The 25,330-nt window shown below is 33.2% G+C and overlaps 1 protein-coding gene across 1 annotated transcript; it reads left to right on the forward strand.

The window, feature by feature from the left end:
• Positions 1–1,100: 1,100 nt before the first annotated feature.
• Positions 1,101–25,160, forward strand: LOC126884211 (zinc finger protein 227-like). The gene is made up of 2 exons (XM_050650099.1): positions 1,101–1,649; positions 23,452–25,160. The coding sequence occupies exons 1-2, from the start codon at positions 1,424–1,426 to the stop codon at positions 25,002–25,004; spliced, it is 1,779 nt and encodes a 592-aa protein (XP_050506056.1). The 5' UTR covers positions 1,101–1,423; the 3' UTR covers positions 25,005–25,160.
• The last annotated feature ends 170 nt before the right edge of the window (positions 25,161–25,330 follow it).

Consider the following 25,330-nt stretch of genomic DNA (forward strand, 5'->3'; position numbering starts at 1 on the left):
AAGCTGGATGATCCGGACGGGACACATCCATTGCACACTCTAACTCATCTTTATCGGGGGGTTGTCCACCCCCGCTATTAACGCTCATGATTTAAAACCACTTAGATTTCACTTTTTTAATATCGATATGTGTACTTTAATATGAATAACTAGTTTTTTAATTACGAGGTGAAAACACCGATTTCTTTAATTAGATTTTAAGTATCGCACGTCTTATCAATTTGAGGAACCGAAACAGACTGTGATATAAGTATATAAATAATTAATAATTTTAATATCTAATTGATAACATATTCCATATATGTATGTATACACCGTTCTTAGGCGTCAACGCCCTTCGGTAGGGATCTATGGAGGAGTATCACCAAGCCGGAAGCCCTTATCCCTTCCCGTACCGCTCCTCCATAGGCCGATCAGACGCCAGTTTATTCCAGACCAAGCCGTAGACTCTATTGAGTTTTATACTACGGCGTTGGCCTTTTATAAATTTCATGACCTAGCTGAGGCTCGAACCAGCGACCGCAAATCGCAAATCCACTAAACTTGTCGATCGACTGAGCCCCAGCTAACTGGACCGTCAAGACCGACGCATATATACCGACGCATATTCCATATATACCGTATAAAAACCTGCCCGTCGCCATATTGGATGTAGCACAAAAGTGTCAAATCAAGTGGCCCCATTTACTAAATACAAAATCATCGCTTATGTCGTATCCCCTCTCTCCCATATCACTGCCATAGGGCTTTTCATCGATTGTCATTTGTTTCGAGCTTCTGTCATGTGTCACATAATATTAATATATCTACGTCATACGTCTTTGGTTTGTATCAATAACGTATGACGTAGATATATTAATATTATGTGACACATGACAGAAGCTCGAAACAAATGACTGTGAATGAAAAGCCCTATTGACAAACAGACAAACATAACATGACAGTTGAAAGTGCGTGGCTTGTCATCTTAAATTTTAATCAGAAGGGCCGGTCTTTTCACCTCCGAATAACCAACTATTTATTGGGAGTTTATCCGGCAGATTACATGTAAATCCATGAAACTGAATAACTTTATTTATAGTATCATGTGTAAATCTTTCAAATAAACCTCCGAATAACTTTTATTCGGAAGTGAAAAGACCGGGCCTAAAAAAACGTACCCATCTCTCTTGGAGTGTGGATGTGAAATGCGTCAGGTCAGTAGTTCACTGTCCTTCAGTTTTAATATCTAACTTGGAGAAGAAGAAGCCCTAAAGTTAGGTTAACTCTCAGTTCAGTTTACTTTTTTTGCCATATTTTTTTACATTGATTTTGCTTTTTGGATGTAGACAGACGTAGACGTAAACATTAACCAAGGAATAGATAATAGATATTCCTTGATTAAACTAAACTGAAATTGGTACATAAAATAAAAATTAATAATATGGAAATAAAACAAGACACCAGTGAGAAAACTTGTAAACTAGAAATAGATAATATAGATACCTGTGTTGATCCTTTGGATGGCTTCAAAGTAGAAATAAAGGAAGAACCCAAGACAGAAACTGCTGCAGATCAAGCATTTGATTATTTGAACTTCAATGAATTCCCTGTAAACACTAAAGTAGAACAAGGTGAATGTATTAAAGAAATAGAAACAAGTGAAGAAAGTAAGTAAATAAGACACATATTATACTTCATCTAATTTACTTACCGTTGCACGTCATCCACGTAATAGCCTGTGACGTCACATGATACCAACACTAAATATTTAGGTGGTAGGTGTATACTTTTTTAGAATAATTTTGCCTAGTACACTGGAATTACAGCCACTCGACATATTTTACTATATATGCGTATAAATAATATTTGAAGATTTCTATTAATGTTAACCTAAAAAATACACAATAATATGTTTCATTCAATTTGTATAAATGGATTATAAAGCGTTTTTATGAAGCACATTTGCTAGGAACACACTGTAACTGTAATCGAACGAAGGTGACATTTTAGAATAAATTGATAACATTTATTTGACAGTTGCGGTGATGACACTTCATATTTGTTTATATTCTTTACTGTAAGTATTTGTTTTATTATATTTACTGTTTTTATTATTTACTTTAACGTAAGATGATAACTTAATTCTTGTTTTCTATTTCTAAAGTTTTTATTTATTTACATTGAATATTAATTTGTTTTGTTGTATAATCCATGTTTACAATAATTATGTGATCTATTTGATTTAAAATGGATTCAGGATTTTTTTATACTTTCGCAACTATGTCAACTTAGATCTCTGGCGTAGATAATGACATACAACAGTAAGTAAATTAGACGGACTGTAAACTCCATCTAATTTACTTACTGTTGCACGTCATCTGCATCATAGCCTGTGATGTCACATGATACCAACACGAAATATTTAGGCGGTAGGTGTGTTCTTTTTTAGAATCACTTTGCTGAGTACACTGGCATTACAGCCACTAGACATATTTTATTATATTTATTTATTATTTATTGACGGACCGAAGTCCATTAGTACATAATACAATTAAAATGTTACACAAACTAGAAAAACACTTCAATATAAGATCTAGTACAAAAATTGGTAAATACATAATAAACAATAATAAAATTACTTGCTCTCATTTAACAATTGAGAGGTAGTCCTATAATATAAAGTAATAAAATCTAAATATCTAAAACATTTTGCAATTTACACATACAACTTATCTTAGAACAAAGACAATAACAGTAATTGACAAAATAGTCCCGAAATTAAAACATTAATTTAAATATAAATGTAATTGTATAGAAAACGCAGTAAAGTCATTCATAAAGAAATCAATATGCGGATATAATGTGTTTGCTAATTTAATAGTTTTACAGAGATAGGAACTTGAACCATAGTTTGTACGGTTAATGACTTCGTGGAAGGTGGTCACAGAACAGGTGGTTCTTGAAGGTACACGTAGACCAATTTTATTTAAGAGTGAGGTACAGAATTTATGACTATGAATTAAGTTATATAAGAAGCAAAGATCTTTATGTTGACGACGACTCTGTAATGTGTCAAGTCGAATAATTTGCAGTAAAGACTCTCATAACTTTGACCAGTGAAATGCATCTTATAAGCATAATAACGTAAGAATTTATGCTGAACTTGTTCGACTTTATTAATGTAACAATTATATTGGGGTGACCAAACACATGATGCATAATCTAAATGTGGTCTAACCAAAGAACAATAAAGAAGTTTTAAAGAATGACCAGTCGTAAAGTCATAGCTACATCTTTTAACAAAGCCAAGCATCTTTATTGAGTTAGAAACCATGCTATTAATGTGTAGGTTGAAATTCAAGTTAGTGTCAAGAGTAACACCCAGATCTATAACTGAGTCAACTAATTGTAACCTAGTGTCTCGTATATAGTAAGAATTATTCTCATATATAGTAAGAAGTTTCTCAATCAAGTAAAAGTTATAGCATGGCATTTGTTTGCATTTAAGTCCATACCATTAAGTGAGCACCATTCCACAAGATTATTAAGATCTGATTGTAAATTGTAACGATCCAAATAAGAGTTAATTATGTGAAATAATTTAAGGTCATCAGCAAATAGAAGAAATTGAGCAAAATTGAAACTTTTATTTATGTCATTTATAAATAAATTAAAAAAGATAGGTCCTAAGTGGGAGCCTTGAGATACCCCTGTTTTAACTATAATTTCATTAGAGAAATAATTCTTAATACGAACTATCTGCCTTTTATCTAATAGATAATTTCGAATCCAACTAAGCAGGGGAACAGAGAAACCTAACTGTTCGATCTTATGTAACAACAACGTATGGTTGACCCTATCCAATGCCTTGGAAAAATCTGTATAAATCGCATCTACCTGTTGTTTGCTTTTCAAGGCTTCATTTAAGAAGGAGGTATAATTTAACAAGTTCATTTCAGTTGATCTCCCCATAACAAAACCATACTGTTGTTCAATTACAGTAAAACCTCGATAGAATGGACCTCTATTTAACGGACTTCGAATATAACGGACAAAATTCAGATCAAATGTAAAAAAAAATTAAATGCAAAAAAATATGAAAACTCGAATTCTAGAAGGAAAAACAAGGACAGGATCTCGGCACTGCTTTGTGCTAACGCCGATGGATCGCATTGTTTGACTACTATAATTGTTGGTAAATCTCGTAAACCTAGTGTTGTCAAACATATAATCATCAAAAGGCATCATCTGCCCGTTTCATATTATAGCTCTAATAGGGCATGCTTCACCAGAGATATTTTCAAAAATTGGTTTTTAAAGGATTTGTACATGCAGTGAGAAAATTTCAAGAGAAGAAACTGGTAATACCGCCTAAAGAGGTGAAATGTTTATTGATTTTAGACAAAGCTCCTGCTAATTTCCTTAAAAGTATTCTAAATTCAGAAGATGGCAACTTTAATTGTATGTTTTGCCAAAAAATACATCGTTTATTCAACCCCCGAATCAGTGAATAATTTTGTCAACGAACTGAGTATATTACAGAAAGTTTTTCGATGAATTTGTAACTTGCCCCAAAAGAGGGTGACATTTGTATACTTAACAGGAAAAGGGAATAGAATTTTGACAAGATGTTGTTATGTCATATTAGGGGATGTTACACAATGAAGGACATGGATTAGTAGCTCAGAATCGGAAGAGATATGGGATGGTTCTTTAAGGGGTGTTATAGGTACTCTTATTAGCTTGGAAATAAAATAATAAAAAATTAGAAAAATCAAAATAAGGATGTCAAGTAAAATATTGGGCGCCACTGGTTACCTCAAGGGAACCAAAAATTATACAAAAAATAGAAATAATAAAGGAAAGGTAGATAGCTAAATCAAAATAAAACAAAAAACATAGTCACATAGAATAGGTATACATAATATGCAAAATACTTATAACGTAACTTACCTTATCATACTCTATACTATACTCAGCAAATTCTTTATTGTTCTTACGATAGAAAGAAGGAAAAAAGAAATAATAAGATTGTATTTAGCAAATTAAACATTATTTATTAAGACAAAAAAATGAATTTTTTGTGATCTCTCATGGTCTACAAATAGAGATCGTGATTACCAAAACAAAAAAAAAAATAAAATAGAAAGTTTACAAAATAAACCTTGTTTATCAGTCCTGAAATTTTCTTGGTGGTTGTTCTAAGTCCAAGGCACAAATTCACTACACAAAAGTCACTTTACCAATAAATCGATGCAATAGAAATACAGCAGGTTACCATAGTTCATTAATAAAAAAACTCCATAGTTCATTAAAAAAACTCCATAGTTCATTAAAAAACTTTTATAGAAAAATTTAGCATTGTCAAAAAAAATTAGCACTTACTCGAACAAAAATATTTAAAAAAATAATTTCTTATCTAGTTCATTAACGGAAACAAAAAAATATTAGAATGGAAGCAAACTTCGTGCTTTAACTACTATGTTGAACTAGTAACACAAAAAAGAAAACTTCTGCATAATTCCTGGATCTGACTGCATGTAAAAAAAACTGATACCAAAAGTGGTAAACAATATCGATAATCGCCTAATTAGCAGCGAAAATTGCCTGAGTTCACATATACTGTCCACCATGTGTCGCCGGGCTGAGCCAAACTCTCAGAGCTTTAGCCAGCCGGCCGGAGAAACTTGTATTAACTACATTTTAACTTCACTGGAAACTAACTGCAACTCAAAACTAAACTTCACTTCATGACGACTATAACAGAACTCTCTGCCAAACAAAACTTAACTCCATGACGGCTCTAATGGAACTTAACTTGAAGACGGATGTAACAGAACTAACTAACTCGATCTCCCCAAACTCTAATCTGTAAAAATCAACGCCCTCTCAAAATCAGAAGTTTACACTCCCATCAAGAACTCGACCACCAATTACCGATTCAAAACATTCAATTAATCAAATCCTAACCAATAGAAGAAAAATAAAATCGATCTCTGTCAAACCTCTAATTATATGTCAGCCAATAAGAACCCACTCATTTCTGTAAACAAGTTTCCTCTAGGTTTAGATCCTTCCTCTAGGTTCGGTTACCCTTATTCGGATCCAGTTCTGATAATTTTAAATAAATATCAGATATAGTTATGTTGAAACCAGTCAGGTTAGCAAGACCAAATGTAGGTGCGTCACTGGGTATGACACATATTTGAGTGGAATATACTGTAGAAAAATATTCTGCAAAAAGATTTACAATATCTGGTCCATGATTGGATTCAACACAACCATACCTTAACACAGCGGGCAATGAGGGCTTTCCCCTCCGTGAATTCACAAACTTCAAATTATTTATTAGTGATAATTCTGTTAAGTAAATATGATTTCTCTAGCTTTCAGCTTTTAACAATTTACAATTAGCCCTCAGCTGAGAAAAAGTCTGATAATCCAGAACTGATTTAGACAAAAGATATTTTTTGTGAGCTTTCTTTTTTTCAATTATCAGGTTCTTTAACTCTAAAGAGAACCAAGGAGGGAATCTACCTTTTGAATACCTTTTTAGGGAGATGAATAATTCTATAGCTAAGTAAACTATATCATAAAAAATATTTACAATTTGATTCAGTGTGTTTCCTAAAAATAAATTATCCCAACAGAACTGTGACAAAAAATCAGTTATTTTCACATAGTCAGCCGACTTGAAGCCCCTATAAAAACAGTCACTAACCAAACCACTATCATTGGGGCGCCTTTTGGTCATCTTTATCTCAAATTCCAGAGGTGGGTGATGCATACCCTCCCTCAAAAGAGCTTAATCAGCTCTGGACACAGTTACATCAGCATCATCGACCAACACCAAGTCCAGAATATTACCAGTTGCATTCACAATAGTAGTGGACCGAAACAAATTGTGGTATGCACACATACCAGACACAGCCTGCAGGGCTTCAACTTCAGAAGCTGTGGCATCTGGTAGAGGAATTGTTAAAGAGCACATATCATTTGAAAACCATTCGCAGGTTGGTAAATTGAAGTCAGCAGCCAGATAATAGTGTGCAGATGGATAATCTTCAGCTATTTTTTCCAAGGTTTCACAAAATATAGAATATTTGTCAAATGTAGACTTCGGTGTAAAATATGCTGTTCCTATAATAAACTGATTTGCACCTTCGGTCACCAAGACAAAAAGCTGTTCGATTGTCCGGTTAACTTTTAAAGATCTACTGCTTAAGCTCTTATGAACTGCAATAAGGACTCTTGAGAATGACCACCTCTTGAGAATGAACTTGTTTCACTGGAGCGATCAGTTCTATATATGTTGAGGTCAAAAAACTGCAGCTATTCATCGGCATAGTTACATGTTAACCAGGTCTCATTGGATATGATGATACTGTAGTGAGAATAGGAAACATTCATAAACAAATGGTCAAGCTTAGTTCTTAGACCTCCTACACTTTGGAAATAAACCCACAGTCCAGGTGAAGACTGTGTTAGTTTTTTGACATTATTCTAGGAGTCCCATTTAAGTACTTGATAAATAAGTTTTGTTCGCCCTTTCTCTCTCTCTTTCCTTAAGTTCACTCTTGACAGTGTTTAATGCAGTTCTCTGGTGTGTTGTGAGATCTGAATCGATAAAAATCTTTAGTGACTTGTCAATATTTCTTCTGTTTCTGAGTATTGCCAGATAGTCTCAGGGACCCGGACCGAAATGAAATAAAAGGTTCCGGTCCGGTTCCGGTTCTAGCAAAATTCAAAATTTTAGGTCCGGTCCGGTTGCGGTTTTGTTAAAATATTTCGATTCGGTTCTGACCAATTTTTTCGGTCCAAACGGTTTTTTTCGGTTCCTTAAAATTTTTCAATTTCACAGTCTGATAAAAAACTAGATAGGTATATGGTGTAATTTATCTTATAATTTTTTTTATGTAAGATATAGTAGGGGAGGAAAGTATGCTAAATTTGTTGTTATACTCGAGCGATATGGGGACCTATTGGGTTGTGAAGATTAGGTCCTAAAACCAAGAAAAGTTAAGTAAAGTTTTCTATTTAAGTGAGGACTTTCCATTGTTTAATTTAGTTTTCCATTTCCAACAATCGTTTTTTCCGATTATAGCGCCATCTATCCATAATTCGAAAAATATCTCGAATAAAAGTTACTTATTTTTATGTAAGAAATCCAAATCTGCAATAAAAAATGGGTACTTCTATTTAAGATTTTAAAGTAACCCCCCACACCACCTCCGTAGGGGGTCGTGTTTGGTATCATTCGATAAATTTTTGAAAAATATTGAAGTAATTTTTAGTTTTTCGATCTGATGTTTATTTCTCGTAATATTCGTTTTTTTCTTGTGAAGCTTTGTGACTCACCCATTTCCTTTCAAACTCATACCGTCAGATTTTTTAAATATACACTGTTCTGCATGTACTTAACTACTTAACTTACCTTATCTTAATCTGACAATTTCGAGTTATTCTCAGGGTAGATTTTTTTTCGGATCCCCTTAACGAACTCCCCTGTATTAAGATCCAATATATGGTAGGGGTACATTACAGAGTAGGTATAAGGTTTCTCCCCATGTGAGTTTCTGACGCGCTCGAGTAACTGCAAAAATCCCCGCTTATGGGCTCCCCTACCAATATGGCCCAATTCATTTATATCTCTGTATGTCATTACATAATCTAATAATTTTTGACATTATTAATGACAATTATACTGGTACTGATCATCTACGTAATAAAGATACAATTGTTGGCGAACACAAGTGAACACAAAGATGCAATTGTTGGTGTAGAGGACCAAATGACGCGTCTTTATACTACAAAAGCAACTTCAAGACGATGGCCTATGTACGTGTTTTATCATACTCTTGACTTGGAAGCAATAAATGCCTGGACTATTTATAAAGAAATAACTGGAAGTAGACTCAGTTTCCGTAAGTTTATTCTTCGGCTGTGTGAAGAATTACGGGCCCCATACCTTGTCTCCCGAAATCTGGAACTACGTCTAGCAACACCAGGTCTACCAACAACTATCACTGTTACTATCCAAAAACGAAAAAAATATCAGTTGAAAATATTTTGTAAAGGAAATCATACTTCAAATCATTGCCACGGTTGTAACAAGGCAATGTGTGGCAAATATCAAAAACTGCAAATTGTATGGTGTTCCGAATGTTTTTGATGGGCAGCGAATGTGTTAAACAATAAAAGTAAAAAATAAAATTAGATTCTACTGTCTAGAGTTGATTTAATTTCTTTAAACTGAGTTTTAATTGATTAAAGAACGTGGGGCGCCAAAATGATCCCTTCCGGCTTTCTAGGTAGGTATGCTAAACCAGACATTCTAGTGTTAAATCATCATCCTCACCATACTCAGGCATATTAAAAATCATAATGTTATTGGATCTTTTCTGTCTCTCGATCGAATTTCAGATTTAAGTTCATTAAAGCTTACTAGTACAGTCATTGAAGCTTTTTGGCTCAGAAATTTTTTACTATAAACCGATTTACATGAAATTTTGGAATTAAGCTTATATTAGGCTTAGGCCTACCCTTAACTTCAAAAGTGATATTGACCCGAACTCCATTTTCACCCTGGGGGTGGTTGCCACCCCTTTTCGGTGGTGGAATTTTTTTTTTCAAAATAACCTCAGATATTGATAGAAGACCTAATTTTAAGTAAAAACTGTTGTATAAAGTTTTTTCAAAAACCCAATACTTTTCAAGTTATTGGTAATTGGAAGTTCGGAAATTTCTCACGATTTTTAACAGTTTTTTGCAAATATCTCAAAAAGTATGCATTTTAACGATAATATTATCCTGAACAAAATTGTAGCAGGTAAAAAAAATGAACAAATTGATTTTTTAAATTAACCTTCTTTTCATAATATCTCAAAAATAATGAAACATACCTAAAAAAGTGTAATAATAAAAAAAAAGGGTTTTTTTGACAAAAATTTTGATTTGTTTGTTTTTCCTATCACACAAAAATTGACGAAGATATGATTGAATAAAGAGCGCGCGGTAGCGCAACCACAATCTCTCGAGCCCTTTGACCCTTCACCGTTTCAAAATAAAAGGTTTTTCACTATATATTGTAATGAAAAAAGTTGTGGGAATGATGTTGATTCTAGACGGAATACGATTAATTTTAATTTTCGTGGAAATGACACTTATAAAATCCATTGATTTAAAAAAAACATTAGATGTTCCTCTTTTTTTCATTACAGCTCACTCATTTTACGTACAAAAGACTTTTAACAGTGCTCATTTTACAGCTTATTTTAAGCACTATAAAATCCTTTCTCATTAGCATGCATAAAATTTATTCGCTCTCCGCTAGATGGCATTGAACAGCGATTAAATTTCACACAAAATAAAAAACGGCTTTGATCTTCAATATCTCGCTTAATATTGTACTTAGAACACTCTTTAAAAAACAAATTTGTTCATTTTTTTACCTGCTACAATTATGTTCAGTATAATATTCGTTAAAATGCATATTTTTGGAGATATTTGCAAAAAACTGTTGAAAATCGTGAGAAAATTCCGAATTTTCAATTGCCAATAACTTGAAAAGTATTAGGTTTTTGAAAAAACTTTATACAACATTTTTTACTTAAAATGAGGTCTTCTATCGATATCTGAGGTTATTTTGAAAAAAAAAATTTCCACCACCGAAAAGAGGTGGCAACCACCCCCAGGGTGAAAACGGAGTTCGGGTCAATATCACTTTTGAAGTTAAGGGTAAGATAAGCAGATAAGCCTAATTCCAAAATCTCATGTAAATCGGTTCATAGTAAAAAATTTCGGAGGTAAAAACCTATTTTACGCCTCAATGACTGCACCTGAAAAGAACCATTCAAAGAGTCCAACTCACTTCTAAGAGACTTTATTTGTTCTATCATGTCCATGGCCTGATTAGTAGTGTCCTTTATGCATGCAGCCTCACTCCAAAATATCAACTCGTGCTGAGAGCCCAATAAAATTCTTAATTTTGGGAGTACAATCCTTGCACACATATGGTATTATTCTACTTGGCATCACTATTGCTCTGATTTCTGTGGCACTAACACTGGAACAATTTTTACACAATACCAGCTTACAATCATCACATGGAAAACCAAAGACATCGGCGGAAGACTTTGGTTCCTTAAAAATGCATGATTTATTGCAATTATCACATGTGCCTGACATTATAGGTTAGGGTTTTAAAACTGCACAAAAACAAGAAATAATAATACTCTGGGCTAATTAGCAAAATTCATGGAAAAGTTATTTACCAGCAATTTTATTGCTGGAATCGAATTATAAGATCCTATATATTAATAATATAGGTATGCAAAGTCCGCAGATAGTGTGCTACTTTTTTAATAAACAAAATGGCGCCGAAAAATCGTATTTTTTTCAATTATTGCTCTATAACTCCGAAGATTTTAATTTTACAACTAAAACACCTTAATAAAAATTCACCGCAATTAAATTCTGCATAGAGATATGTTTTTCACGATTTGCTCCGACGAAAATTTTCCTCGGAAAATGCGGGTTTTCCTAACAAAAACTCTAATTTTCAAATAAAGTTTTAGGTAAGTAATTATTAATCAATAATTAAATAACTTAGTGACATCAAAGCTTTCTTGGTATAGATTGTAATTCCAGAAGCCGGTGAAAATTAAACGAATATTTTAGCAACAATTCAATTGTTAATTAACAAATTACGATCGCAATAATAACCAAAATAATCATGATACATTGATCAAACTTATAAAGATTATAAAGATGAGATGCTTATTTAATATTTTATCGACAAAATATAAATTTTTCTTTTTTTTTGCATAATCTTTAAATTTTGAAAAAAAAAATAGTTATAATACGCTGGTCTAATTAGTAAAGTACAAAGAAAGGTTATTTACCAGCAATTTTATTGCTGGAATCGAATTATAAGATCCTATATATTATTAATATAGGTATGCAAAGTCCGCATATAGTGTGCTACTTTTTTATAAACAAAATGGCGCCGACAAATCGTATTTTTTTCAATTATTGCTCTATAACTCCGAAGATTTTAACTTTACACCAAAAACACTCAAATAAAAATTCACCCCAATTTAATTCTGCATAGAGGCATGTTTTTCCCGATTTGCTCCGATGAAAATTTTCCTCGGAAAATGTGGGTTTTCCCAACAAAATCTCGAATTTTCAAATAAATTTTTTGGGCCAGTAATTATTTATCAATAATTATATAGCTTGGTGAAATAAAAGCTTTCTTGTTATAGATTATAAATTCAGAAGCCGGTAAAAATGAAACGAACATTTTAGCAACAATTCAATTGTTAATTAACAATTTACAGTCGCAATAACAACCAAAATAATCATGAGACATTGATCAAACTTAGAAAGATTATAAAGGTGTGATGCCTATTTAATATTTTGTCGACAAAATATAAATTTTTAATTTTTTTGCATAATCTTTAAATGTTTAAAAAAAATTGTTATAAACAAATTAACATTTCTCAGAAATTGTTTATTACATTCTAATTTAAAAAAATACTTAAAATGCGTATTTCATAGGTCTTGAAAATGAATGTTTTAAAAAAGTTTTCCAACCATTTGCAAAAAAGTTATGAAGCAGCAAAGTAAATATACGAAGTCTCCGTTGTTTATAATTTGTTTTAATTGTTTCAATGCGTAAAAGTGAGTCTATGGTACAACCTAATTACTCACAAAGAATGTCAAAAATTAGTGCAATGGTTATATTTTAATCAAAGATTAAAAATACTTTTTTTTGTAATTTTTAGCGCAAACGTAGGCCTGATACAGAGTCGGAGCTAAAATGTTCACTCGAAGCGACTGACACGCAGCATGCATTATTTATTAAAAGTGTACATCACGCGGCTGGTCGTCGCTCAGAGTGAAAATTTTAGCTACAGTACTGTGTTACTCTACTTTCGCGCGTGTAAATTACAAAAAAATATATTTATAATCTTTAATTAATATATAACCATTAAACTGAGATCGATATTTTTTTGTAAATAATTAGCTTGTACTTTAAACTCACTTCTACGCTTTGAAAGAATTAAAAAAATATATAAACACAGTAGTAATCGTATGTTTATTTTGCTATTTCATAACTTTTTTACAAATGGTTGCAAAAAAGTTTTAAAGGATTCATTTTAAAGATATTTAAAATGCGCATTTTAGCTATTTTTTAAAATTATAATATAATAAAAACTTTCTGAGAAACGTTAATTTGTTTATAACTATTTTTTTTAAAACATTTAAAGATTATGCAAAAAAATAAAAAATTCATATTTTGTCGACAAAATATTAAATAGACATCTCATCTTTATAAGATTTCAAAGCTTGATCAGTGTATCATAATTATTTTGGTTATTATTGCGACCGTAAATTATTAATTAACAATTGAATTGTTGCTAAAATATTCGTTTAATTTTCATCAGCTTCTGTAACTATAATCTAAACCAAAAAGGCTTTTAAGTCACCAAATTATTTAATTATTGGTAGATAATTACTTATCTAAAACTTTATTTGAAAATTAAAGATTTTGTTGGGAAAACCCGCATTTTCCGAGGAAAATTTTCGTCGGAGCAGATCGGGAAAACGCGTCTCTATGCAGAATTTAATCGCGGTGAATTTTTATTTGGGTATTTTTGTTGTAAAGTTAAAATCTTCGGAGTTATAGAGCAATAATTGAAAAAAACACGATTTTCGTGCGCCATTTTGTTTATAAAAAAAGTAGCACACTATCTGAGGACTTTGCATACCTATATTATTAATATATAGGATCTTATAATTCGATTCCAGCAATAAAATTGCTGGTAAATAACTTTTCCCAAAAATGGCCTATTCTCCGGTAATCAGCCCAGACTATAATGTTGTAATCACAAAGTTGACTTCAATTGTAGGGATAGGAAACACGACAAGGGACCAATTAAGGCTGTTTTCACAATAAAATGCGCCTTTTAAATTAATTAAATCACCAGAAATTCATCCAACAAAAGCACAAACAAACAATAATGTTTTAAAATTATAACAATGCTTCCATGTTTCTAGAATCTTTGTTGGTTCTGAGATCAAAATTCCGTTGGTGTCAAGTATGTCCGTTGCTGAGCTGTTGTATTTTCTTTTATTTTCGTGTGCATGCTTTGGTAATCGTATTTCTTTTCATATTGTTCAATTTCTTTGCATTTTTCCGATAGCCATTCCTCTTTAGCTTCTCTGATTTTTGTTCTTATTCTTTTGTGTATTTCTCGATACTTTGGTACGTCTTTGTTTTCGTACTTCCGTCGCTTTTCCATCATGTAAAGGATATCCTCAGTCATCCATTCCTTTTTCTTCACTTTTTCTTGTTTCAATAGCTGCGCACATGTTGTCTGCATAGCCTGTTCAATTTCATCCCATTTTTTACTTACTTCAGATATATTCTCATTTATCCTGTTTAATTCTTTGTGTAGGGATTCTTGCACTTTTCCTCTAATATTAGCATTAGGGAGTTTCTTAATGTCTATTCTCTCACTTAAAGCTTTTTTTCTTTCTCACTTAAAGCTTTTGATTGCGTTTGTCTGTCTAAGCCACTTTGTGGCTCCACTCGGTAGCGCTGCAGAGTGGCTCATCTGTTTCTGGGTTAATTTTAGCAGAAAAGCACAGTTGCCAAATAAAAACATATACAGTGCTAGTCAAAAGTCCGTACCCCCCTCGTATCTTTTGAACGGTTATACCTATAATAGTGAAATTTGGAGGGAGGAAATAAACGGACGTAAGCTTCTTAACTGGTCATGACAGGTGACGTAATAGTGACAGATGACTTTACAGCGCCACTGTGACAGATAATTTTAAATGGGACCTTATGTCAAGTGATACCTAGTTTGAAAGGTATTGAAAATACCTATTCAGTCATACTAATTTTGTTTGAGTTTAAGCTAATTTTGATGAATAAATGAAATAAATTTAAAATTGTAGTTTCGCATTTAATTAATAAATATTCAAAATTCCGCCTATAATAACTTGTCAAAAAGGTTGACGTTGACGTAAAAACTACTAGAGAATTAAAAAACGTCAACTTTTTGACAAAAAAACCATAGGCGGACCTTTGAATTTTTATTAATTAAATGCGAAACTACAATATTAGATTTATTTAATTTATTCACCAAAATTAAAATCAACTTAAACCCAAAAAATTAACGTGCCTGAATAGATATTTTGAATACCTTTCAAACGAGGTATCACTTGCTATAAGGTCCCATTTAAAATTATCGGTCACAGTGGCACTGTAACGTCATCTGTCACTATTACGTCACCTGTCATGATTAGTTAAGAGGAAACAGTAGCGATCAACAGGTAGCGAAAACGCGTTCCAAGATTGCGGTTGTAATTTTGAATATTTTTTCGAGATATTTCGCACACGTATTCGTAATATAATAAAGAATGGCGGTACAGAGCCCAATTTGAAAAATATATTAATATGTGGAAATTACTCTGTAATTAAATACAATATTAAAAAAATGAGCCTGTACCGCCATTAAGAAGAACAAAAAAATACACTTTCTTCAAATAAACTTTTTTATCCGATGCGTAGATTTTGTGTCATTTTGGAACTACTAATGAAATAAAAAATTTTAGTAGTTCCAAAATGACACAAAATCTAGACATCAGATAAAAAAGTTTATTTGAAGAAAGTGTATTTTTTTGTTCTTTTTAATGGCGGTACAGGCTCGTTTTTTTAATATTGTATTTAATTACAGAGTAATTTCCACATATTAATATATTTTTCAAATTGGGCTCTGTACCGCCATTCTTTATTATATTACGAATACGTGTGCCAAATATCTCGAAAAAATATTCAAAATTACAGCCGCAATCTTGGAACGCGTTTTTGCTACCTGTTGATCTCTACTGTTTCCTCTTAAGAAGCTTACGTCAGTTTATTTCTCCCTCCAAATTTCGTATAACCGTTCAAAAGATAAGAGGGGGGTACGGACTTTTGACTAGCACTGTATGTATTTACCCCAGCAGCTACCGGCTATACTGTTTCTCTTTGTCTTAAAGAGTGTGAAACAAGATAATTGTTTGTAATATAAGTGTTAAAGTCATATTGTCATATACATAGAAGGTAATGTAAGATTTTTGTTTTTTATTTTTTCTTCTTCTTTTATGACCTTTGGGAGGTGTGCCCATTTAGCCAGCAACATTTCTTAAAATTAAACTAAATAAACTTAAATTTAACTAAACCTACCATACAACAAGACTATTACAAACCTACTCAAGGATAGGAAATGGAATGTGAAATTGATTAAAAAATAATCATCATAATCATACATCTCCAAGTGGAGCAAAGGGTCAAAGGGCACCTTGCGGTGTTTCAAGTAGCATGAGGTATAATGGTGAGGTTGCTAGTCCCACGCATCATCTGTTGAGTTCCGTCCAATTTTGTTTACTAGTTTTCTCCATTCTCTTCTGTTTTTTGATATCTTTTTTTTCATCGTTCCATGTTAAATTATTTACTTTTGAGTTCTTTCTCTATTGTACTTTTCCACGTATAAGATTGTCTACCATTTCTTCTTTTACCTTGAGCATTGTAATGTAGAGCTTGTCTAGCAATATTTGTTGCTGGTTTTCGTAAGGTATGTCATATCCACTTTCATTTCCGTTTTTTTATTGTATGTTATTCATTTGTTATTCTCCACAACTGGTCATTAGTGATTTTGTTTGGCGAAAATATTCTCAGTATAATACGTAGGCACCTGTTAATGAAGGATTGTATTTTCTGAAAGAATTGTTTATGGTGTTTCCATGTTTCTGCTCCATATAGCAGGACAGACTTTACATCAGTTTCAAATAATCGTAGCTTTGTTCTTCTGCTGATGTTTGTCGAGGCCCATATCTTCCGTAAAGAGTTGAAAGCGTTTTGTGCCAAGCTTATTCTTTGTGTTATGTCCTTTTCTGTGCCCAAATAACAAATCTTTTACTTCTTCTATTTGTTTTTCTTCTAAATATATATTATTTCGTTATTTCGTTATACCGTTCGTTTCCCCATTTGATAATTTTTTCGTTTTTTTTGGGATTTATTTTTAAGCCGGTTGTTTTTGCTATGTTGTTCAATCTGGTAATTTTGTTTTGCATGTGTTGTCTGATGTTATGAGGCATATGTACCAGCGAACTCTAGATCCTCTAGTTTTTTAAATGGTGACCATTGTATACCTGTTTTTTATCTTCAGTTTGTTTCATTATTTAATCTATGACTATTATAAATAACGTCGGTGACAAGACACACTCCTGTCTTACTCCTTTTTTGATGCTTATTTGTTGGGATAGTTCCCCTTCATGTTCAATTCTAGCAAAACATTAGTCGTAGAAAAGCCTTATTACTCGTATATATTTGTCTGGTATTCCATAGTTTTAATATCCTCCACATCATATTACGATTTATTCAGTCAAACGCTTTTTCGAAGTCTACAAAGTTGATATAAACTTCCTGATTCATTTCCGCTAATTGTTCCAGGATGATTCTTAGGGTATTTATATGGTCAATACAAGAACTGTTCGGTCTGAATCCTATTTGGTTAATTCTTAATTTTTCAAAATATAAAAATACTTAGTCTCTTAATTTTTCATTTATGGGATCTTTAATTCTCTCCAATATTTTCCTGGTCATTATTTTGGTAGCTACAGTGAGAAGAGTGATTGATCTTCAGTTTTCGCTTAGTGTGAGATTTCGTTTCTTTGGTAGCTTTATTATAACTCTTCACCACAATCTTTTGGTATCTTTTCCTCGATCCAAATTTTTTTAAACAGTAAGTAGTACATATCCAATGAGAAGTTTAAATGTGATTTTATCAGTTCGGCGGGAATTCCATCAACACCAGCCGCTTTGTCATTTTTTTTAAATTTTATATCATACCTTGTTTCGTCCTTCGTAAATTCATCTTTTCTAATGTTTAATGTTTCGTTTCTCTCTGTTTCTTCCATCTGTATTTGTAATTCAATTCCTTCTTCATAGAGTTCTGCGAAGAATTGTGTCTCATCTTTGTGCGATTTCTTTTTGAGTTATGAGTGTTTCTCCTTCTTTTCCCATTAGTTTCGTTCTTTACTTGTTCTTACCCCTTTAATTTCTTTTGTTATTGAGTAAAGTGTCCTTGTATCATGTATTCTCGCTGCTTCCTCTGATTTTCTGCCATTTGTTCCATATACAGCGTATTTCTGTTCTGGCTTGTTTTTTAACTTCTTTTATTTTTTTCTGTGTATTTTACCTGCATTTCTTTTTGTTTTATTGGGTTTGTTGTTTTGATCAATTCGGTTTTGATTGCTCTTCTTTCCTTGATTTTGTTTTAGTGTCCAGCGTTATCCATGGTTGATCAGCTTTCCCCTTATACCCTAATATCTCTTTCCCTGCTTCCATGTACGCGTTTTTATATATTCCCCATATACCTTCAATGCTAGATTTTCCTACTTGTTCCAAGTTTCCCACATGCCTCTCCTACGTTTCTTGGTATTTGTTTGTTATGCTAGAGTCTCTTAATTTATTTATATTGAATTTTCTATGTTTTTTGTTTGATTTATAATTAGCTGTGAGGCTGATTTTTATTTTTGCTCTCATTAATTCGCGGTCTGATGCACAGTCGGCTCCTCTCATTGCTCTCACATCTTGTAAGGAATTTTTCCACTTCTTTTCAATGAGAATGTGGTCAATTTGGTTCTTAAATTTCCCTCCTGGTGACGTCCATGTTGTTTTATGGAAAAATAAACTGTAGTTAAAATATAAAGTAAATATGTAAGTAAAATATAATTTAAAAACGATAATTTGGCATTATATTAACCTCCAATATTATAACAGACGTCAGTTATCATTTACCATATCACCAAATATGTGAATAATGTAATAATGAGGTCATATTTATGTACTTGTTAACTAGTTCTAGCCAATGAAATGATCAGTGTAATAGAAATGGCATGTCAAGAAAATCTGATTATTCTCTATATATATTTTTGCAAAAAGTTTATCTAATGCCATCCCCTCTTTTTGAACACACACCATAGATATAATAACCTGTAGATTAGGCTAGCTATGGGCCGCTCTGTGCATCGAGGTTAAACGCCGATATCAAGGACGCCATTGGTCAATATTAATTTTGAGTGGTCTAGCCATCTTTGTCCGTCATATGAGCGGTATCGCTTAGTAAAAAGAGATAGATAGACCACCGATCGACTGCCTGCGCGTTACGCTTTTTTGCTCAGTATGCCTTTTCTACGGTTAACATGACTCTGACACACACACTCTATATATTTTTTCAAATTTAAAATATGGCAACAAGGCGAAAATTGCTAGTGAGCTTTATGGTTTGACTTGTTAATTTGAAATTGTTAATTTGTTTTCTGAATACTTATACAAAAACTTATAGTGATAGAGATTGTGTTTTGCAGGATAATATTTTAGTTTCTGGTAACATCAACTTATCACAATTTACTATATCTTAAGTTGGCATTTTATTTCGTCTATATATGAAAAACTTTCCATTTTGTATAGCAACAAGGGGCCAGGTCCAGATGGTCTTCCACCTTCTTTTCTTAAACACTTAAGCTTTTTACTTTCTAGACCTCTTTTTCACATTTTTAATCTGTCATTAAAGACAGGGATGTTCCCAGCCTACTGGAAAACTAGCTTTATTACCCCAATACTAAAATCTGGAGTTAAGTCTCAAGTGAACAATTATCGTCCGATTAGCATTCTGAGTTGTATTCCCAAAGTTTTTGAGAGCCTTGTTTGTGACTATTTGTCAGCAAGTTTAAAAGGCTGTTTTATCGACCAGCAATTTGGATTTCTCTCTAGCCGCTCCACTGAACTTAATTTATTGACATTTACCGATTTCCTTGTGAAATCTCTTGAAGGTGTCTTCCAGGTTCATGCTGTATACACAGACTTTACAAAGGCGTTTGAGCGGGCAAATCACAAGATTTTAATCAATAAGTTGAGAGGTCTGGGTATCCAGGGTGAACTTGTAGAATGGTTGTTATCCTACCTATCTGAAAGAATACAAATAGTACGTGTTCAGGGTTTTCAATCTTTTGAAATTAAGGTACCTTCAGGAGTACCACAAGGGTCACATCTGGGACCCCTTCTATTCAATATCTATGTTAATGATATTGCCTCCTGTTTCCACTTTGCTTTTTTCCTAATGTTTGCTGACGATTTAAAATTATATTTGAAAATCGAGAATGATGGTGACTATCAAAAATTACAATCTGACTTGGATCGGTTGAGCTATTGGTGTGATAGCAACGGAATGGAACTTAATGTTAAAAAGTTTCACTTAATGGTTTTTGGTCGAAATAGAACTCCGACAAATCATATCTATACTATTAAGGATTGTCCTTTAGACTCTGTATCTCAGATAAAAGACCTAGGTGTTGTGCTCGATTCCAGCTTATCCTACATCCCCCATATCTCATCTATTGTCTCAATATCACTTCAACCATCTTCAACTTTTAGGGTTTATCAAACGTTGTGCTAAAGACATTCTAAATATCCCATCCATAAAAATATTGTATTTTTCACTTGTGAGACCTCACGTAAATTACTGTTCATGTGTTTGGTTTCCACACTATAACACCCATATTCAAGCTGTTGAGAGATTTCAGCACAAATTCTTAAGATTTGTTGCATTTAAACAAAACCAGAGGGTTGAAGAAATTAACTATTCTAATATGGAAAAGTCTCTAAATATATCCTCTCTCCAAATCCGACGCATGCATAAGGATCTCACAATGTTTTATATCATACTACACTCCAATAATTTTGGTCCTCAACTATTTGAGAAAATTAGCCTCCATGTTCCCAGTAGACAAACGAGGCTAAATCAACCCTTTTACGTTAGACCCCATCGCACAAACTACGCACACAACTTCTTCATGTCTAGAACACCTAGGTTTGCTAACCAATATTCGGAAAGTTTAGATTGTTATAGTTTTCCAAAAGAATTTAAAGCTCAGCTTAGAAACTTTGTATGATAACTTAATGTCCTTGTGTTTTGTACATATTAATGTTTGTTATTTAATGTTCCTAGTTTGTATGATTAAAATTTTAAATTTACTGTAGGTTAGGTTAAAAATCTCCTGTGATTAATGTTACTGTATTTTAATTGGGTGATTGCCCGTTGATAAATAAAATAAATACAAATAGTAACCACAAAGGGAAATACCTACAGAAATCGCATATCGAATCTTACCGGTAACACGAGTTGTATTCAGGCCCGCCGGCAAGGGGGGTCAGGGAGGGTCCGCCGACCCCCCTGGATAATTACAGCTTAAGATATTATTGATAAATTTGGTCAAGATCGAAGAAGATTACAGTTTTTATTTACCGATTAATCTTTTTTTGTATTACATATGGGGTAGAGGCTTGTACCTTGGGCCAGCTTGTACCATGGGCCACCCGATTTTTCTTTTATTTTGCGCGCGAACTGTCTGTGTTTCTTATCTCAAGTTCTTCTACAATCGTTGTTATTCTGTAGTTAGTTGTTGAACGTCATTAGAAATCATTTGCGGCTATCGTAAAAATATAGTGTTTTATTTCGTGAAAAGTAACTATTTATAGGATAGATAATTTTCTTTTTTAATTTTTGTGTTAACAGATATCGTAAATTAAATCACAGGGTGTGTATGCCTATACTAACAGGTAGTTAAACAACATAGTGAGAAATATAACAAAACCATTTTATTAGGTGAAATTCACATTTGTTTTCGTTTCGGCCGAGTCTTGTACCTTAGATCGCTATCACGTCTTGTACGCTGGGCCGTACAAAATTAATGGGAAAAAAGAAGACACATTTTTATGTTGCACAAGTAACTGCAGTAAGTCCCTATTTAACGGTCTAGTATCTGAAGAAAATTCTGAACAACAACAAATTTTCTGGCACAAGTGATCAACAATTTGACACTGACATTGAAGATGTCTTGCTCAAACTTAAACCACCAAGTAAGGCTGGGTTGTCTGCAGGCCCGCCGACACGGGGGTCAGGGAGGTCCGCCTACCCCCCTGGATAATTACAGCTTAAGATAAAACAAGGTTATTGATAAATTTGGTCAAGATCGAAGGAGATTACAGTTTTTATTTACCGATTAATCTTTTTGTGTATTATATATGATTATTAAAATATAAATTTTTCTTGTTCTTTTGTTCATTTCTAGAATAGAAAAGCGACTTAAAGATTTTGACCCTCCCTAATTTTTTTTGGCGGCGGCCTTGGTTTTATTCAGTGTAGTTTCTGATAATAATTTCTAATACAATGGGTGAATCAAAACCTTAAAAAGGAATTCGAGGATGGCTTCCTCGAATTCCTTTTCGTGGAGTCAAGTATTTGACTCAAATATCAAAGATGATATGTGAGTCAAATAAATAATTTGCTTTTTAAAAAAAAGGGACTAATGTTTTGATTCGAGTATCGGATGTTGATGGATCAAAGTGTCATGGATCGCTGACATGCAAAAATAAATGAATTTTTGTGTTATAAAAATGTTTGTGTTTAAAACTTATTTTTATTTGCATTTTTTAAATAAAATTAGAACTTTCGTTATGTGGGTATTTGTATTTTTATTTACATCATTTAGCATCATTTTCATCTTTTATAGCCATCATTTTTATTAACGTATTTTTATTTACATTTTTTAAATAAAATTAGAAGTTTCGCTTTGTGGGTACTTGTATTGCCGATAACGCGAAAAATCGTCGTATGTGTCCGACGGTCTTCGTAGTTTCGCATTGTGAGTCTTCGCATTATATCCACAACGCGTTCTGTGCATGTCAAAAATGCCCGAAACGCGATGTGAGAAATAAACGAAATTCACAACGCGTTGTGGGTATAAATTTCGGTCAATGACCGAACTCGGTCAGTGGGTACAACATATACACAATCATTACAGATCTAATGGGGGAATCAACTTACAAAGGTCAATTTAGGCTATAGCAGTGGTTCCCAACCTTTTATGTCTGGCGACCCACTTTCTGATGTTTTTTCATATTCGCGACCCTTCCCTTACCCATGAAAATAAAGAACACAGTCACTGTACGCTACTCACCTACTGTAATGCTGGCCACTCACTTACGGATATCGAAGAGGCCGAGCGACTGACCGGCGGTTAATTGAAGCCAAAATCATCACATACATGCAGTTTTCGTAAAGGCGTTGGCACGCTCGATCACAAAACTGCATGTGTGTGGCGTCTCAACTGCAGTTCATTAACTTAACTACTCAAATAACGGCCTTCAGTTCTGGCCTGCATGCCATAGCCTCTTCGATATCCGTAAGTGAGTGGCCAGCATAAGAGCCGCGGCACGACCCATCTGAAATGCGGCCGCGACCCACCGGTTGGGAAACGCTGGGCTACAGTTTAAATTTTATTATTATATTTATTTCTGCAATAATTTTTCTGTTCCAGTAAAATATTTATAGTTGGTTTGTTTTTTAGATTGTCCCCAGGAGGATAACAAAATAGACATTATGGAAACGTTACATTCGTCTCATAAAGAAAAATCTACAGGTCAACACGTTGAAGGAACAATATTAAATACAAATATGGAATTTGGTACGGGACAGAGACCTTACCAATGTGAAATATGTTTCAAGCAGTTTTCTCAAATAAGCAATTTGAAATCACATTTGAGAATGCACACCGGTGATAAACCGCACAAGTGTGAAGTTTGCTCCAAGCAGTTTTCTAGAAAATACGATTTAACTGAACATACGAAACGTCACACTGGAGAAAAACTTCATGGGTGCAAAACTTGTTTAAAGCAGTTTATTTCTGCAAGGGATTTAAAAACACATTTGAAAACACACACTAGGGAAAAACTTCACAACTGTGAAATTTGTTTTAAACAGTTTATTCAAGCAGGTGACTTAAAAACACATATGATGACTCACACTGGGGAAAAGCCTTACGAGTGTGAAATTTGTTTTAAGCAATTTATTCGAGCAAGAGATTTGAAACTACATTTTAGAGTGCACACTGGAGAAAAGCCTTATAAGTGTGAAATTTGTTTTAAGCAGTTTCGTCACACAACTAATTTGAAAACACATTTGAAAGTTCACACTGGAGAAGCGCCTTACAAGTGTGAAATTTGTTTTAAACAGTTTAGTCAAACAAGTAATTTGAAAACACATTTGAAAGTGCACACTGGAGAAAAGTCTTACAAGTGTGAAATTTGTTTTAAAGAGTTTAGTCAAGCAAGTAGTTTAAAAACACATTTGCCAGTGCACACTGGAGAAAAACCCTATGAGTGTGAAATTTGTTTAAAGCAGTTTGTTACTGCAAATGATTTGAAAAGACATTCGAGATGGCACACTGGAGAAAGACTTTACAAGTGTGAAATTTGTTTGAAGCAGTTTATTTCTTCTAGCGATTTAAAAAGACATTTGAAAACACACACTGGGGAAAAACTTCACAAGTGTGAAATTTGTTTTAAGCAGTTTTCTCAAGCAATTAATTTGAAAATACATTTCAGAGTGCACACAGGAGAAAAACCTTACAAGTGCGAAATTTGTTCAAAGCGCTTTGCTACTCAAAGTCAGTTGAGACAACATTTGAATACACACACTGGTGAAAAACCTTACAAGTGTGAAATTTGTTTAAAGCTGTTTTCTGCAACAAGTACTTTAAACACACATGTGGGAATGCACAGTGACGAAAAATCTTTCGAGTGTGAAATTTGTTTTAAGCGGTTTACTGTTAAAAGTCATTTGAAAAAACACTTGAGAGTGCACACTGGAGAAAAACCGCACAAGTGTGAAATTTGTTTTAAACAATTTGGTCAAGCAGGTCAGTTGAAAATACATTTGAGAGTGCACACTGGAGAAAAACCGTACAAGTGTGAAATTTGTTTAAAGCAGTTTATTACTGGAAGTGATTTAAAAAAACATTTGAGGGTGCACACTGGAGAGAAACCATACAAATGTGAAATTTGTTTAAAGCAGTTTTCTTACACAAATGCGTTGAAAAGACATTTGAAGGTGCACAGTTAGCCCGATCAGGGAACACAAAATTTTACAAAAACCTCAAAAAAAAATAAAGGATGATGAAAATTTAGGAATAGGTAGTTGAAATTGTCTATTATTACGAGGGTCGTTTTTTTTTTCAACCTCCGTTTGTCCATAAAAAATTCCCGTGAAGCGTTTCGCCATTGCGGTGCGCAGTGGGCGACAGCGCATCTCCGCCGCTACACTCTACATTAATCCCGACATCCAGGCATCAGTCTGTACTGTGCTACACACGAAACAACATGGCCGCGTCAATTAGTTCTCCCGCCAAGTGTGAATTAAGCGCTGTCATTCGCTTTCATTTGACACAT

Source organism: Diabrotica virgifera, chromosome 5 (assembly GCF_917563875.1).
Source record: "Diabrotica virgifera virgifera chromosome 5, PGI_DIABVI_V3a".
NCBI lineage: Eukaryota > Metazoa > Arthropoda > Insecta > Coleoptera > Chrysomelidae > Diabrotica > Diabrotica virgifera.